The sequence below is a fragment of the Oncorhynchus keta genome, chromosome 27 (assembly GCF_023373465.1).
Source record: "Oncorhynchus keta strain PuntledgeMale-10-30-2019 chromosome 27, Oket_V2, whole genome shotgun sequence".
NCBI lineage: Eukaryota > Metazoa > Chordata > Actinopteri > Salmoniformes > Salmonidae > Oncorhynchus > Oncorhynchus keta.
The window spans coordinates 44,889,361-44,907,456 of NC_068447.1; the positions used below are offsets into that span (position 1 = coordinate 44,889,361).

Sequence of the window (18,096 nt, forward strand, 5' to 3'; positions counted from 1 at the left end):
CTCTCATCTTTTTAAGTGGGAGAACTTGCACAATTGGTGGCTGACTAAATACTTTTTTTTACCCCACTGTACACTAACCAGGTGAATCCAGGTGAAAGCTATGATCCCTTATTGAGCGTAGATAAGGGGAGGAGAAAGGTTAAAGACAGATTTTTAAGCCTTGAAAATTGAGACATGCATTGTGTACGTGTGCAATTCAAATCAAATTAAATTGATTTATCGAATGCTTCGTAAACAACCGGTGTAGACTAAGAGTGAAATGCTTACTTATAAGGGCCCTTCCCAACAATGCAGAGAGAAAAAAAATAGAAGAGTTAAAAGTAAATCATAATAATGGAAAAATAATAACACAGGGAATAAATACACATTGGGTAATGATAACTTGGCTATATACACATCTAGGTAGGGGTACAGTGACGAGGCAACGGGATAGATAATAAACAGTAACAGCAGGGTACTGCATGTGATGAGTCAAAAGAGATTTGTGCAAAAAGGTTCAGTGCAGATATTCTAGGTTAACTACAGTATTTAACTAACTATTTAGCAGTCTTATAGCTTGGGGATAGAAGCTGTTCAGGGTGCCTATTGGTTCCAGACTTGGTGCATCAGTACCGCTTGCCATGTGGTAGCAGAGAGAACAGTCTATGACTTGGGTGGCTCAAGTCTTTGACCATTTTTACCGCCTGGTATAGAGGTCCTGGATGGCAGGGAGCTCGGCCCGAGTGATGTACTGTGCTGCGCACACTACCCTGTGTAGCACCTTGCGGTCGGATACCAAACAGTTTCTAAATAGTGGAGCTGTAGAACCTTTAAGGATCCGAGGGCCAAAGCAAAATATTTTCAGCCTCATGAGGGGGAAGAAGCGTTGTTGTGCCCTCTTCACAACCATGTTGATGATCAAATCAAATCAAATGTATTTATATAGTCCTTTTTACATCAGCTGATATCTCAAAGTGCTGTACAGAAAGCACGCACCCCTGAGGGGGCCCCAGTGTTGAGAGCAAGTGGGGAAGATGTGTTGTTGCCGACACTCTCCACCATCAGGAAGTCCAAGATCCAGTAGCGGAGGGAGTTGTTTAAACCCAGGGTCCTTAGCTTAGTGATGAGCTTGGAAGGCACACTGGTGTTGAATGCTGAGCTGTAGTCAATGAACAGCATTCTCACATAGTGTGGAGTGCAATAGAGGTTGCGTCATCTGTGGATCTGTTGGGGTGGTATGTGAATTGGAGTGGGACCAGGGTGTCTGGGATGATGGTGTTGATTTGAGCCATGACCAGCCTTTCAAAGCATTTCATGGCTACAGATGTGAGTGCTACGGGGTGATAGTCATTTAGACAGGTTACCTTGGTGTTATTGGGCACAGGGACTATGGTGTTCTGCTTGAAACATGTAGGTATTACAAACTGGGTCAGGGAGAGGTTGAAAATGTCAGTGAGGACACTTGCCAGCTGGTCCGTGCATGCTCTGAGTACGCGTCCTGATAATTTGTCCTGCCCTGCGGCCTTGTGAATGTTAACTTGTTGAAAGGTCGCACTCATGCACAGTTAAGTGTTTCTAGCCTCAAAAGAACACATATAAGGTATTTAGCTCGTCTGCTTGCATCAATGGACAGCATGCGGCTGGGTTTCCCTTTGTAATCCATTATAGTTTACAGGCCTTGCCACATCCAACAAGCATCAGAGCCGGTGTAGTAGGATTCAATCTTGGTTCTGTATTGACACTTTGTCTGTTTGCCGGTTCATCAGAGGGCATCGTGGGATTTCTTATAAGTGTCCAGATTAGTGTCCCACTCATTGAAAGTAGCAGCTCCAGCCTTTAGCTCACTGTGTATTTTTCATGTTTCCTGGCTTCTGGTTGTGATATGAATGTACAGTCACTGTGGGGACAACGTCATCGATGCACTTATTAATGAAGCCGGTGACTGATGTGGTAAATTCCTCAATGCCATCGGATGAAACCCAGAACATATTCCAGTCTGTGCCAGAGAAAGAGTCCTGTAGCTTAGCATCCGCTTCATCGGACATATTGAACGCACTGTTACTTCCTGTTAGAGTTTTTGCTTTTGTAAGCAGGAATCAGGAGGATAATGTTGTGGTCAAAAATGGTAAATGGAGGACAAGGGAGAGCTTTGTATACATCTCTAGTTTTTACGCCTCTAGTTGCACAGGTGACATGCTGGTAGAAATGAGGAAAAATGGATTTCAGTTTTCCTGTATTAAAATCACTGGCCATTAGGAGCGCCAACTCTGGGTGAGCAGTTTCTTGTTTGCTTATGGCACCATTACATGGCTCTTTGAATGCGCTCTTAGTGCCAGCATCAATTTCTGGTGGGAAATAGACAGCTACGAAAAATATAGGTTAAATCTATTTTGGTAAATAGTGTGGTCTACAACTTATCATGATGTATTCTAACTCAGGTGAGGAGAACCTCGAAGAAACTTCCTTAATATTAGAGATCGCGTACCGGTGGTTTTTAACAAAAAAATACACACCCCCTCTTCTGAGCTTTCCCAAAGCAGCCGTTCTGTCCTGCCGATGTATAGCAAAACAGCTAGATTCATATTTACCATGTCCTTGTTCAACCATGACTCGGAGAAACATAGGATATTTCAATTCTTCAGATCACATTGATAGGATAGTCTTGGATGGAGATCATCCAGACTTTTTCTCCAGTCATTGCATGTTCGCCAATAGAATGGAGGGTAGAGGGGATTTATCCCTTCTCCGTCAGGTATCCCACACACCGGCCACTATAGCGCCATAGCCTCCTTCTTCGAGTGTCTGGAATTTGGGCCTGGTCCGCGATAATTTGTCTTTTGTCTTTGACTCATTGAAGTAGAAGTCCAAATTGAGATTAGTGATAGCCGTTCTGAGGTCCTGAAGCTCTTTTCGGTCACAGGAGACGATGGCGGAAACATTATGTACAACCTTTTTTAGGACAGCACAAAAAAAAATACATAATGTAGCACAATTGGTCAGGAGCCTGTAAAACGGCCGCCATTGCCTCGTGTCATTATCATGGATAATTCAGAAGGTGAATGGGCAAGATCAAAGATTTAAGTGCCTTTGAATGGGGTATGGTGGTAGGTGCCAGGCGCACTGGTTTGAGTGTGTCAAGAACTGCAACGCTGCTGGGTTTTTCATGCTCAACAGTTTCCCGTGTATATCAAAAATGGTCCACCACCCAAAGGACATCCAGGCAACTTGACATAACTATGGGAAGCGTTGGAGTCTGCATGGCTAGCATCCCCGTTAAATGCTTTTGACACCTTATGGAGTCCATGACCTGCCGAATTGAGGCTATTCTGAGGGCAAAAGGGGGTGCAACTCAATATTAGGAAGACGTTCCTAATATTTTGTACACTTAGTGTAGAGTGAATTCTGCCACAGGGAATTCCTTAATTTCCTGTCAGAATGTTCCTTTACATACACTCAATTATTATTTGGTAGCATTGCCTTTAAATTGTTTCACTTGGGTCAGATGTTATGGGTAGCCTTCTACAAGCTTCCCACAAAAAGTTGGGTGAATTTTGGCCCATTCCTCCTGGCAGACCTGTGTTACGGCTTTCTTCCGTCGAAGGAGAGTCGGACCAAAATGCAGCGTGGTTGATAATATACATCTTTTAATAAAGATGAACACGAACGATACAAAACAACAAACGGAACGTGAAAACCTATACAGCCTATCTGGTGAAATACAAAACACTGAGACAGGAACAATCACCCACGAAATACTCAAAGAATATGGCTGCCTAAATATGGCTCCCAATCAGAGACAACGATAATCACCTGACTCTGATTGAGAACCGCCTCAGGCAGCCATAGACTATGCTAGACACCCACAAGATGAAACACACCACAATAAACCCATGTCACACCCTAGCCTGACCAAATAACTGAAGAAAACACAAAATACTAAGACCAAGGCGTGACAACCTGGTGTAACTGAGTCATGTTTGTAGGCCTCCTTGCTCGCACACGTTTTTTCAGTTATGCCCACAAATTTTCTATAGGGTAGAGATCAGGGCTGTGTGATGGCCAATCCAATACCTTAACTTCGTAGTCCTTAAGCCATTTTGCCACAACTTTGGAAGTGTGCTTGGGGGTCATTGTCCATTAGGAAAACCCATTTGCGACCAAGCTTTAACTTCCTGACTGATGTCTTGAGATGTTGCTTCAATATATCCACATCATTTTCCTTCCACATGAAGCCATCTATTTTGTGAAGTGCACCAGTCCCCCCTGCAGCAAAGCACCCCCACAACATGATGCTGCCACGGTTGGGATGGTGTTCCTCAGCTTGCAAGCCTCCCCCTTTTTCCTCCAAACCTAACGATGGTCATTATGGCCAAACAGTTCTATTTTTGTTTCATCAGACCAGAGGACATTTCTCCAAAAAGTACGATCTTTCTCCCCATGTGCAGTTGCAAACCATAGTCTGGCTTTTTTTATGGCGGTTTTGGAGCAGTGGCGTCTTCCTTGCTCAAATCAAATCAAGTGTTATTTGTCACATACACATGGTTAGCAGATGTTAATGAGAGTGTAGTGAAATGCTTGTGCTTCTATTTCCGATAATGCAGTAATAACCAACAAGTAATCTAACCTAACAATTTCACAACAACTACCTTATACACACAAGTGTAAAGGGATGGAGAATATGTACATAAAGATATATGCTGAGCGGCCTTTCAGGTTATTTCGATATAAGACTCGTTTTACTGTAGATATAGATACTTTTGTACCTGTACCTGTTTCCTCCAGCATCTTCACAAGGTCCTTTGCTGTTGTTCTGGAATTGATTTGCACTTTTTGCACCAAAGTACGTTCATCTCTAGGAGACAGAACGCATCTCCTTCCTGAACGGTATGACGGCCGCGTGATCCCAACGTTCTTCTTTGGGAATTTCAATACTTCCGCATAATGTTTTCTGCAGCATTCAAAGAATGCTCTAAGAATTTTATTTTAAAACGTATACATTCAGTTCTCATCATCAACAAAACTCTCTCTATCCTCTGTCTTGTTAAGTGTGTTCAAGTGTGTTGGCTGCGCACACAGATTGGCCACACCTTATCTTGTTTCCTTTAAAATGGAGTCTGTTGGAATAGACCAAAATAAACAGCTTTAACGAGTCACGCTAGCTCCATCCTGGTGGCGCAGTGGACTAGTTACATGGACAGAGAAAAGAAGATCATTGGTTTGAAACTCACTGATGCTGTGCCACAATAAAATATAAATGTTTTTGCATGATTAATGCCGAAGCAAATTCATTTCCATTTGTCCTAAAGTATCTGTGCTTGGAGATCAAAAGAGTTAACCTAAGCTAGCAGTGTTATTAAAAGTCAGTGAATGTTTTAAAGGAGATATTCAAAAACCTCCAAATAACCTTTACATTTTGTTTACAACATTTAGAGAATGTTCATTTCCGTTCTCAGAATGTTAATAAATCGTCCCAGGAAAACTTTCAGGGAAACATAGTAAAACGTTTTCAGAACCTCCCTGCCTCCTAATTTCTTTTCCCAGAACAGGCAAAATTTTCACTTCCGTCCTAAGAATGTTTAGAAAGCGTTCAGTTTTAATGTTCAAATTACGTAATGGCTTTGTTCTCAGAACCAATGGGAAACCAAAAACATACTTTCCCACAACTGAGAAGAACCATTTGAACAGTTTTCTACTATAGCATGAATGTGGTGCTTTACATTAATCTAACAATTCATAAGAGATATAGGTTGGAGCACTGCATGCCAGAATTGATGTTTTATGCATAGTAAAAACATGATACGTGCACTCAGGCTTCATTAGCTGGCCATGTATCTCATTGCTATCAGGCCAGCCCACCTAAGGGAAAGCCCACCTAACTGATAATGTCATATTTTAGTACACGTTGATTCATTTGTATTATACATGTAGTATCACACCACTTCAATCACAGCATTCTGAAAAGGGGAGTGGTCAACAGCCTATGAAGGAGCATAATCAAGGTGTTGGGTGATGAGGTGGAGTGAAGATTTTGTTATACTATGCTGCCCCCTGGTGAGCAGTGCAAAATAACTCAATCTGACTTCTATATCACAGAGTACATCACATGTTATACTGCTCCCTCTACTGGCTGAGAGGACGTATTGAGAGAGCTTTGTCTTTAGTAGGCCTTCAACTACAGGTAGTTGCCAAAATAATAGAAACATTTGCATAAATGAGGGATACAAAGTGAACTGAAAGCAGGTGCTTCCACACAGGTGTGGTTCCTGAGCTAATTAAACAATTAACATTTGCTTACCATGGCTATGCCCCCATAGGATGACCTGTGACCCCCAACCAACCTCTCCACTCACTGGACCCTTTTGATCACTCGATTAAGCATGCCTCTCCTTAATGTCAATATGTCTTGTCCATTGCTGTACTGGTTAGTGTTTATTGGCTTATTTCACTGTAGAGCCTCTAGTCCTGCTCACTATACCTTATCCAACCTATTAGTTCCACCACCCACACATGCAATGACATCTCCTGGTTTCAATGATGTTTCTAGAGACAATATCTCTCTCTTCATCACTCAATACCTAGGTTTACCTCCACTGTATTCACATCCTACCATACTTTTGTCTGTACATTATACCTTGATGCTATTTTATCGCCCCCAGAAACCTCGTTTTACTCTCTGTTCCAGACGTTCTAGACGACCAATTCTTATTGCTTTTAGCCGCACCCTTATTCTACTCCTCCTATGTTCCTCTGGCGATGTAGAGGTGAATCCAGGCCCTGCAGTGCCTAGCTCCACTCCTATTCCCCAGGCGCTCTCTTTTGACGACTTCTGTAACTGTAATAGCCTTGGTTTCATGCATGTTAACATTAGAAGCCTCCCCCCTAAGTTTGTTCTATTCACTGGTTTAGCACACTCTGCCAACCCGGATGTTCTAGCTGTGTCTGAATCCTGGTTTAGGAAGACCAAAATTCAGAAATTTTAATTCCAAACTACAACATTTTCAGACAAGATAGAACTGCCAAAGGGGGCGGTGTTGCAATCTACTGCAAAGATAACCTACAGAGTTCTGTCCTACTATCCAGGTCTGTACCCAAACAATTTGAACTTCTACTTTTAAAAATCCACCTCTCTAAAAACAAGTCTCTCACCGTTGCCGCCTGCTATAGACCAACCTCTGGCCCCAGCTGTGCTCTGGACACCATATGTGAACTGATTGCCCCCCATCTATCTTCAGAGCTCGTGCTGCTAGGCGACCTAAACTGGAACATGCTTAACACCCCAGCCATCCTACAATCTAAACTTGATGCCCTCAATCTCACACACATTATCAATGAACCTACCAGGTACCTCCCCAAAGCCTTAAACACAGGCACCCTCATAGATATCATCCTAACCAACTTCCCCTCTAAATACACCTCTGCTGTCTTCAACCAAGATCTCAGCGATCACTGCCTCATTGCCTGCATCCGTAATGGGTCACTGTCAAACGCCCCCGTAAAACACTTCTGTGAGCAGGCCTTTCTAATCGAACTGGTCCGGGTATCCTGGAAGGACATTGACCTCATCCCGTCAGTTGAGGATGCCTGGTCATTCTTTAAAAGTAACTTCCTCACCATTTTAGATAAGCATGCTCCGTTCAAAAAATGCAGAACTAAGAACAGATATAGCCCTTGGTTCACTCCAGACCTGACTGCCCTCAAACAGCACAAAAACATCCTGTGGCGGACTGCAATAGCATCGAATAGTCCCCACGATATGCAACTGTTCAGGGAAGTCAGGAACCAATACACGCAGTCAGTCAGGAAAGCTAAGGCCAGCTTCTTCAGGCAGACGTTTGCATCCTGTAGCTCCAACTCCAAAAAGTTCTGGGACACTGTGAAGTCCATGGAGAACAAGAGCACCTCCTCCCAGCTGCCCACTGCACTGAGGCTAGGTAACACGGTCACCACCGATAAATCCATGATTATCGAAAACTTCAACAAGCATTTCTCAACGGCTGGCCATGCCTTTCGCCTGGCTACTCCAACCTCGGCCAACAGCTCCGCCCCACCCCGCAGCTACTCGCCCAAGCCTCTCCAGGTTCTCCTTTACCCAAATCCAGATAGCAGATGTTCTGAAAGAGCTGCAAAACCTGGACCCGTACAAATCAGCTGGGCTTGACAATCTGGACCCTCTATTTCTGAAACTATCCGCCGCCATTGTCACAACCCCTATTACCAGCCTGTTCAACCTCTCTTTCATATCATCTGAGAGCCCCAAGGATTGGACAGCTGCCGCAGTCATCCCCATCTTCAAAGGGGGAGACACCCTGGACCCAAACTGTTACAGACCTATATCCATCCTGCCCTGCCTATCTAAGGTCTTCGAAAGCCAAGTCAACAAACAGGTCACTGACCATCTCGAATCCCACCGTACCTTCTCCGCTGTGCAATCTGGTTTCCGAGCCGGTCACGGGTGCACCTCAGCCACGCTCAAGGTACTAAACAATATCATAACCGCCATCGATAAAAGACAGTACTGTGCAGCCGTCTTCATCGACCTTGCCAAGGCTTTCGACTCGGTCAATCACCATATTCTTATCGGCAGACTCAGTAGGCTCGGTTTTTCGGATGACTGCCTTGCCTGGTTCACCAATTACTTTGCAGACAGAGTTCAGTGTGTCAAATCGGAGGGCATGCTGTCCGGTCCTCTGGCAGTCTCTATGGGGGTGCCACAGGGTTCAAACCTCGGGCCGACTCTTTTTTCTGTATATATCAATGATGTTGCTCTTGCTGCGGGCGATTCCCTGATCCACCTCTACGCAGACGACACCATTCTATATACTTCCGGCCCATCCTTGGACACTGTGCTATCTAACCTCCAAACGAGCTTCAATGCCATACAACACTCCTTCCGTGGCCTCCAACTGCTCTTAAACGCTAGTAAAACCAAATGCATGCTTTTCAACCGTTCGCTGCCTGCACCCGCACGCCTGACCAGCATCACCACCCTGGATGGTTCCAACCTTGAATATGTGGACATCTATAAGTACCTAGGTGTCTGGCGAGACTGTAAACTCTCCTTCCAGACTCATATCAAACATCTCCAATCGAAAATCAAATCAAGAGTCGGCTTTCTATTCCGCAACAAAGCCTCCTTCACTCACGCCGCCAAACTTACCCTAGTAAAACTAACTATCCTACTGATCCTCGACTTTGGCGATGTCATATACAAAATTGCTTCCAATACTCCACTCAGCAAACTGGATGCAGTTTATCACAGTGCCATCCGTGTTGTCACTAAAGCACCTTATACCACCCACCACTGCGACTTGTATGCTCTAGTCGGCTGGCCCTCGCTACATATTCGTCGCCAGACCCACTGGCTCCAGGTCATCTACAAGTCCATGCTAGGTAAAGCTCCGCCTTATCTCAGTTCACTGGTCACGATGGCAACACCCATCCGTAGCACGCGCTCCAGCAGGTGTATCTCAATGATCATCCCTAAAGCCAACACCTCATTTAGCTACCTTTCGTTCCAGTTCTCTGCTGCCTGTGACTGGAACGAATTGCAAAAATCGCTGAAGTTGGAGACTTTTATCTCCCTCACCAACTTCAAACATCTGCTATCTGAGCAGCTAACCGATCGCTGCAGCTGTCCATAGTCCATCGGTAAATAGCCCACCCATTTTTACCTACCTCATCCCCATACTGTTTTATTTATTTACTTTTCTGCTCTTTTGCACACCAATATCTCTACCTGTACATGACCATCTGATCATTTATCACTCCAGTGTTAATCTGCAAAATTGTCATTATTCGCCTACCTCATGCCTTTTGCACACAACTCCCCTTCTTTTTTTTCCTACTGTGTTATTGACTTGTTAATTGTTTACTCCATGTGTAACTCTGTGTTGTCTGTTCACACTGCTATGCTTTATCTTGGCCAGGTCGCAGTTGCAAATGAGAACTTGTTCTCAACTAGCCTACCTGGTTAAATAAAGGTGAAATAAAAAAATAAAAAAATATTTAAAAAATGGTGCTCCATCCCTCCAATAGCGTTCCAGACACTTGTAGAATCTATGCCAAGGTTCATTGAAGTTGTTCTGGCTCACGGTGGCCCAGATACTTTATGTTGGTGTTTCCTTTATTTTGACAGTTACCTGTATGGTTTCTTTAAATAAAATTTTTGACAGTCACTCAAAGTTTTTGTGTTCTAAGTGCAAATACAATTATTGCATATCTAGGCTGCTAATGGTGAAATGAGAATATTAAAAAAATATGTTTATTGGAACATTTTGGCTAAAGGCTTCTTAATGCATACAGAAATGAAATGGAGACAACATTGATTCAACAAGTGTGTGCCCAGTGGGTCATCACTGCAGACATATATGTCACTGTGTAACTTGTACTGCACGTCACTGCTGATTATTTTGGTGTTATGTACAGTGCAATATATTATCACAGCCCAAAAAAGGCTCGTGTAGAGGTGTGGAGTCATTTGTTGGGGTGCTGTGTATATCACCTTCAACTTGTGTCCCTTCTCCTTTACTACCACTGGATGCTTCTCTGTCTCTTCCCTTTTTCACAATTTACCCATGGTTTTGATTGTCTCAGGTTTAAAAAAGAAAAGGTATACTCCTTTTTTCTCCCCAATTTCATTGTATCCAATTGGTAGTAGTTACAGTCTTGTCTCATCGCTGCAACTCCCGCACAGACTTGGGGAGAGGTGAAGGTCGAGAGCCATGCATCCTCCAAAACACAACCAAACCAATGCACACCCAACCTGAAAGCCAGCGACAACAATGTGTCAGAGGAAACACTGGTGAGCGTGCACTGTGCCCAGCCTGCCACAGGAGTCACTAATGCACAATAAGACAAGGATATCCCTGCCGGCCAAACCCTCCCTAACCTGGGCCAATTGTGCGCTGCCCCATGGGCCTCCCCGTCATGCCCAGCTGCAACAGAGCCTGGGCTCAAACCCAGACTCTCTGGTAGCACAGCTAGCACTGCAGTGCCTTAGACCACTGCGCCACCCAGGAGGCCCCTATCTCTGGTTTTTACACGGACTTCATGACATCGAATGCTCATTGGTGTGTGCAACCCAAGTTGGGAAATTCTGGGTGACAGGGTTGAACACAGGCTCATAATTCTAGATTATGCAATCATGGCTGCCATGTTGGAATTCACAATTTAAAAAAAAAGTTTTTATTTAACTAGGCAAATCGGATTAAGAACAAATTCTTATTGTCAATGATGGACAGTGGGTTAACTGCCTTGTTTAGGGGCAGAAAGACAGATTTTTACCTTGTCAGCTAGGGGATTTGATCTTGTAACCGTTCGGTTACTAATCCAATGCTCTAACCACTAGGCTACCTATATGCATACAGAATCAAGATGAAAAACTCAGACAATCCAAGCAGTTTTCAGTAAACACATTTAATTGTTTGGTAGCAAAAACAGCACCTCAGGCAACAGTACACTGTGGGCAGCTTCTTTGGGGTCCAATAGAACACGACAGGGAAGACATGCACTTCTACTTAAGCCTAGCAGACATTTTAGACTAGTCGACCAAAAACATAGCTGCTGCACTGTTACATTCACACACACTCTGAGCAACACTACTCATGAACACAACGTTATCATCCTTTTCATGCAACTGAACTCAGAGAATGGCCCTCTATACAGTTAACAGGGTTGCATAGGTTTGGACAGAATGTACTACAAGTTGCAACTTAAGGTTTTGCTTATTGACTTGTGGTGTAGCAAACTGCAGGCATTTTGTTTTAGTACAGAATTAGAAAAGGTGAAAGACATACAGTATGAACAAAAAAAATATTATTTGGTCCCTTTCAAATCTTTGGTTGGATTAAAAATGTTTATTGCTTAACAGCCACATTTATATTTCTTCTCATGTAGCATTGTTTACCTTTGACTCGAATTGTTACACTGTAGTGGAATGGTGAGCAAGAAAGAGAGTAGAGAAGGGGGCATTATCCAGCCGCTCATTCATCGACCACTTCAGAGGACTCGGAAACAACTTTGCCATCCTTGGTCTCGATCATCTTGATGACAACACTCTTCTTGTTCTGGGTGGTGACGCTGGTGCCGCTGCCGCCGCCGTAGCGGCTGCCGCCGCCATAGCCGCTACCAGAGCTGTAGCTGCTGCCACCGCCGTATCCACTGCCGTATCCACCACCGAAGCCACTGGAGTAGCCGCTAGTGTAGCTGCTGTTAACACTCTCAGAGGGGAAGGAGTTGTAGCTAGCTGTAAGGTGACACAGGGAGAGACAACAGGTGAGTAGGGGCTGGCTAAATATGAATAACAAGATGTTATGAATGCACCACAACACACAAGGAGAAAACACAGGGTTTTATTTGAAGAAAGCAGGTACTTACAGCTCTGTTTGGTTATGTTGATGGACTTGATACCAGTTGCTAGCCTGGTGTTGAAAAGAAGACCATTTTGAAAATGTTTGTTTTTGGTAATAAATGTCCATTATCTTATATTAAGATTACACTGTACTTTAAAATTGATGTTTTCCATTTCCATGTTTGTCAAAAGGCTCACCTGTCCTCCTCTCCTTCCAGCAGTTTCCTGTAGGTGGCGATCTCAATGTCCAGGGCCAGTTTGACGTTCATCAGGTCCTGGTATTCCCTGATCTGGCGGGCCATGTCCTGCTTGGCTCTCTGTAGGGCATCCTCCAGGTCTCTGATGCGGAGCTTGGCGTCCTTCACTGCCATCTCCCCGCGCTCCTCAGCCTCGGCTATCTGGTTCTCCAGGTTGGCACGCTAAACAGAAGACAAAGACGCAGCATGTCGCTACTTCTGCTTATTATCAAATTGATAATTCCGTAGAAAAATACTCTATTCTGTCAATATCATGTGGGTCTACATGCCACCAATTTAATTCTTAGCACACAGATTCTTTATTGTGTACCTGTCCCTTGACGGAGTCAATCTCAGACTGCAGCCTCTGAATCATACGGTTCAGGTCGGAGATCTCTGTCTTGGTGGATCTCAGGTCATCCCCATATCTGGTGGCAGATGTCTGCATCTCCTCATACTAAAAATCCAACAGAGGAGAAAGTGGATGGTTTGTTGGTAATACATGGTTAGTGTGGAAGAACCATGTGACATCAACTTATGTTCCTTTGAACCACATACAGTGTACTGAAAGGCTATTAGCAGCCCTGAACATAATCAAGAGGCCAAAGGGAGAAAATATACCGTACCTTGCTCTTGTACCATGTCTCCGCCTCGGCCCGGCTCTTGTTGGCGACGTCCTCATACTGGGCGCGCACTTCAGCCACGATGGCATCCATGTCTAGGTTACGGCTGTTGTCCATCTCCACCACCACTGAGGTGTCCTTAATCTGGCACTGAAGCTCACGCAGCTCCTGGAAAGAGGGAGAAGGAGAGAGAGAGAGAGAGAGAGAGAGAAAAGAGAGAGACCATTAAACACTTGGCCTATTGCAGACAAGGCTTTCAGACGTCTGCCTTCCCCAGAGATAAAAACCCACCCAGATTGAGTCCATCAGTTTGACGTCAAAGTCCAGATACCAAGCAGATCCGTATAAACCATACGCAAATACATCAGAGCAGTTGTAAGAAGCCGCCAACAACACAACTGGTTATAGTGAATGAGTGTCTTATTAACAACTGAAGTAGCTAAGCGATGAGCTCAGTGCCGTACCTCCTCATAGATCTGCCTCAGGAAGTTAATTTCATCGGTCAGGCTCTCCAGCTTAGCCTCCAGCTCAACTTTGTTCATGTACGCCTCATCCACGTCCTGAGTGGATAATTCACAATCAATATGTTAGTAAAATGGCAAGATGACAATAAGAGAATGACAGAAAAAACAAATGGGGTCCAAACTTAAGTTACTAACCTTCTTAATGAGCACAAAGTCATTTTCACACTCTGTACGCTTGTTGATCTCATCTTCATACCTGAGAAGATACGGAGCAATTGTTAGCTTTTTTTCTGATATTCATATATTCAAGATTGCATTATATATTTCTATGTCATAATTATATTGTGACTATTTATTATGTGTTTTTTTTTCATAAAAGATTATGAAACACGTTCTTATTTACAGCAACGACCTGTGGAATAGCTAGAGGGGAGAGGGATGAATGAGCCAATTGTAAAGTGGGGAATATTAGTTGACCGTGATGGCTTGAGTGCCAGAATGGGAATTTGGCTAGGTCACCGAGGTTAACACCCCTACTCTTACAATAAGTGCCATGGGATCTTTAATGACCCCAGAGAGTCAGGAGACCCATTTAACAACCTCCAGTTTCCCTCAAACACTGCCCTGGGAATTGGGATATTTTTTAGACCAGAGGAAAGAGTGCCTCCTACTGGCCCTCCAACACCACTTCCAGCATTATCTGGTCTCCCATCCAGGGACTGACCAGGACCAACCCTGCTTACCTTCAGAAGTAAGCCAGCAGTGGTATGCAGGGTGGTATGCTGCTGGGCTATTGTGATTATCTTTACATAGGTAATGTAACATTTTCACACTAGGGGGCATAAGTGCTACGTCCACAACAAATATGCGTCGGGGAATTGTTTTCTACTGTGGTATCTTGACTCCATGCCACACTTGTGTGGTGTTTCTTTACTTTGTGCTTTTTCTCCCGAGGACATAAATTATATGAGCACATAAGCAGTCTGTCAGGACTGACACGCTGATGTGTGCGCCATGATGCAAGTGTGTGAAATGAAGCTGAAAAACATTCAGCTCTGTCATCTAAATGATTTTCACCTCCAGACATATGAAATAGAATGGTCCCTCCAGGAAACGCTTATTCAATGGAGTAATCCCTATGATGTGAAAACAATGGACTGCAGTTGGGTGTTGTCCATCCATAGTACTGAAATGACCCATTACTGGTGTGTCCTGTATTACTGATTCAATCAAATACTCCATGAAACTCCCTTTACTAAACATGCGTTCCATGACCTTATCTCTACAGTGGTGCTATGCACTGGGACAGAGGCCTAATCAAAGTATTTGCTGAGAATGTGGCTGAGGGTCTGCCAGGTAAAAGGAGTAACATTTGTAGTCACTTCTTCTTCAAGTCTTACTCACTTGTTCTTGAAGTCCTCGACCAGACCCTGCATGTTGTGCAGGTCAGCCTCCAGCCTCATCTTGTCGTTACCCAGGCTGTCCAGCTGTCTGCGCAGGTTGGCGATGTAGGCCTCAAACATGGCATCAATGTTGGAGCGGGTGGTGGTCTGTCCCTGGAGGAGACCCCACTTGGTCTCCAGCATTTTGTTCTGCTGTTCCAGGAAGCGTACCTATGTGTAGAGAGAGGGGGTAGATGTTTATGCATTTGATAGGCACACTGATAACAAGTTTATCATATTATATTGTTGCCTTTGGGATTTTTTCTGTTTTATATGAAAGAATAAAGAGAATAACCACATTTTTGAATAAAAGGACATTGGGAACATTGATGGTGGGCTAACGTGACTCATCCATTACTATCATGTCATCCTCGTTAAATTAGGGTGTTTATTGCTTCAATTAGTGTTTGGAACATGCACGGACAGCTGACTCTGTTTTCAGGATAGACCTAGCAAGCTGTTTTTCCAAGGAAGCTATGACGTGCATCCTGACAGGAGGCAGAGGGGGCAGATGGAAAGAACTGGTGAATTAAGCTTCCTTCATGTTTTTCTGTTTTAATAAAAGGGCAAGGTCGGGAAGTGGAGAATAGAGAGGAACAGGACAAAGATATAGGCGGGGCTTCATCCAAATGGCTAGAATGTAAATATTTGACTGTAGTATACAGGTAGGTGTTAATGGGGGAAGGGGAGAGCATGCAGGCTGACATGTTGGCTCACTAACAATAGGGTGAGAAAATAGATGGCTGTCAGTGGATATTGCTGGTGAATGAGCCTCAGGTGAGATCAGGAATTCTCCTAAAATGGCTGTGTCAACTGGTATTGGATAAGAGTCAATACTTAGAAATAAGTATAAAAGGGAATTGTTATCACGATAAGAAAAGAGAGTCTATTTGCACATTTTTATTTTGTTTCTTTGGAAACATGCAGAGGTGAAATCTCTTTCTGATTAGTTTTGCTCCTTTTTATGTAATCAATCCACTAGTGTTAGCTCGAACATGAAACCAGCTGCCCTTATAAAATATTAACCCACTGGAGCAGCCTACGCATGTGGGACAGATAGGCCAGTAGAAAACCCATAAAGAAAACACCCCCCAGGCATGAATGAAAGCAATATCAAACATTGCTATCACTTGTAAATGTTATCTATTGATGTTTGACCGTGTTCAGATGTTGCCCTCCATCTATCAGTATAGGCTACCCTATCAATGAATTTCACTCCATAGTCTCAAGACTTGTTAGGAATGTGAAATGTACGTAAGCATAGCAATGCTGGTGATGACCAAATGCTCCTGTCTGTGTTTCAGGTGTATGACCTTTTTTGTCATGTCATCCAGGGTAGGGGCGGGTCACATACACCCCTCTGCAGGGTCAGGGTAGCCATTCCCAAAGTAAACCAGATCACTAGCTATGAGCTATACTCTAACCAGAGACAGACACACCCTTCTGTAGAAACTCTCTCCCCCACCCCACCCTGCTGCACTTTTCTTATTCATCACTATAAAAGGACAATTACTACAAACCATTAGATGTGAAATCTTGAGAACCCAGGAAAAAAAAATGATCACACTTAGTTTGACCTTATATGTGCTTTGTTCAATATCAGACTTTTCTACATTTCCATCCTTTTTCCAAACTCATGAGTTTTCTTGTGCGTGTAATCAACCTAACATAGTGTAACAGAGCTCTAACGGTGTGTACCAGCATTACACAACGTGGACTTTTCTATGGATCTGATCCACTGTTCCACATTCATTACACAACAGACACCTCAGCATTCTAATGGCTAATAGAGATAGATTCATCAAATCCCACAGTACATGACTCTCTCTACTTCCCTTTTACTTCCCTATTTTCTGGCAGTTTACAAGCTCCAGGCAAATTACATTGTCAGATATCTTCATAGGTACAGAAAGACAGACAGACAGACAGACAGGTTACCAGGACTGACCTTATCGATGAAAGAGGCAAAGCGGTTGTTGAGGCCCTTGATCTGTTCTTTCTCATGGGTGCGGACGATCTGGATGTTGGGGTCGATATCCAGGTTGAGGGGGGCAAGCAGGCTCTTGTTCACTTGGACAGCAGTGATGGGGGCATGAGAGATACCACCCATCCCCATCCCCATCCCCATCCCCAGGCCCATGCCACCTCCATAGGCAGAGGAGCTGGAAATGTAGCTGCCGCCTCCACCACCGGCCCCGAACCCACCTCCCATGCCTCTGTTGGCCCCTCCATAGGAGCTGCGGGCGCTATAGCTCTGGCGAGAGACCCCCTGGCTGGGTCCAGAGTAGGACATGCTGCTAAAGCTGCGAGGGGCTGCCCCGGAGGAAGAGGACTTGACGGTGTAGCTGGTGGTTTTCCTGACCGACATCGTGGTTGGTAAGTGCAGGACTATAAGGGGAAGTTAGAATGGCAGACGGCTTGTCTGGAGTACTGGGGAGACCTGAGTGGATAGACAGAGAATTAGCTACAGCACTGGTTTTAAGAGCCTCCCTTGTGGGAGGGGCCAATGGCTAACTCTCATTGGCCAGGCCTCTGGGTGAATGGTAGGAGAGGGAGGAGTTGTGCAGTGTAACAGAACACTTTTAGTTTCTAACACAAGCCCACGAAACCATAACCTGGGTTTTGGAGCCTGTTAGGAAAAACATAATTTTGTACGTATTTTGGGGTGTTTTTTTTCCGTGATGGAGGTACGGTATAGGGGCTGGGGCATTAGAATAACTGTTAGAATGTGACATCTGTGGTGAAATATGAGAGCAGTATGTCCTCAGCAGGCTATTGTGTAAACAGATCTGAGGCCTTATGTCAGTCCTTACCCAGCTCCTTGCTAAACTTTCTGATCTATTTATGTTGTTGTACGTTCAGGTATTATTGTACTTGAGTAAGTTTGGATGGTAGCACTTTACATTAATGTAAGGGTTTCTAGGCTTTCTAAGTAGATTGTTAATCATTAGTTTAGTTTAGGGAATCAATTAATAAACAAACATTTCTTACTATTACACTATT

General features: G+C 44.1%; 1 protein-coding gene across 1 annotated transcript; it reads right to left on the bottom strand.

The window, feature by feature from the left end:
* Window positions 1-11,375: 11,375 nt before the first annotated feature.
* LOC118360177 (intermediate filament protein ON3-like) lies at window positions 11,376-17,555 on the bottom strand. Its single transcript, XM_035739406.2, has 9 exons — window positions 17,042-17,555; window positions 15,056-15,264; window positions 13,847-13,907; window positions 13,652-13,747; window positions 13,191-13,355; window positions 12,896-13,021; window positions 12,527-12,747; window positions 12,355-12,398; window positions 11,376-12,223 (listed from the first exon to the last, which is right to left on the bottom strand). The coding sequence occupies exons 1-9, from the start codon at window positions 17,459-17,461 to the stop codon at window positions 11,961-11,963; spliced, it is 1,605 nt and encodes a 534-aa protein (XP_035595299.1). The 5' UTR covers window positions 17,462-17,555; the 3' UTR covers window positions 11,376-11,960.
* Between the last annotated feature and the right edge of the window lie 541 nt (window positions 17,556-18,096).

What these genes read in the sequence shown, in the direction of transcription:
- LOC118360177 (XM_035739406.2), bottom strand. Translation starts at nt 17,461, where the DNA reads ATGTCGGTCAGGAAAACCACCAGCTACACCGTCAAGTCCTCTTCCTCC. An exon ending in AGACATGGTACAAGAGCAAG is followed by an intron (nt 13,022 to 13,190) that starts GTACGGTATATT and finishes TTGGATTTTTAG; the next exon opens with TATGAGGAGATGCAGACATC. An exon ending in TTGACTCCGTCAAGGGACAG is followed by an intron (nt 12,748 to 12,895) that starts GTACACAATAAA and finishes TCTTCTGTTTAG; the next exon opens with CGTGCCAACCTGGAGAACCA.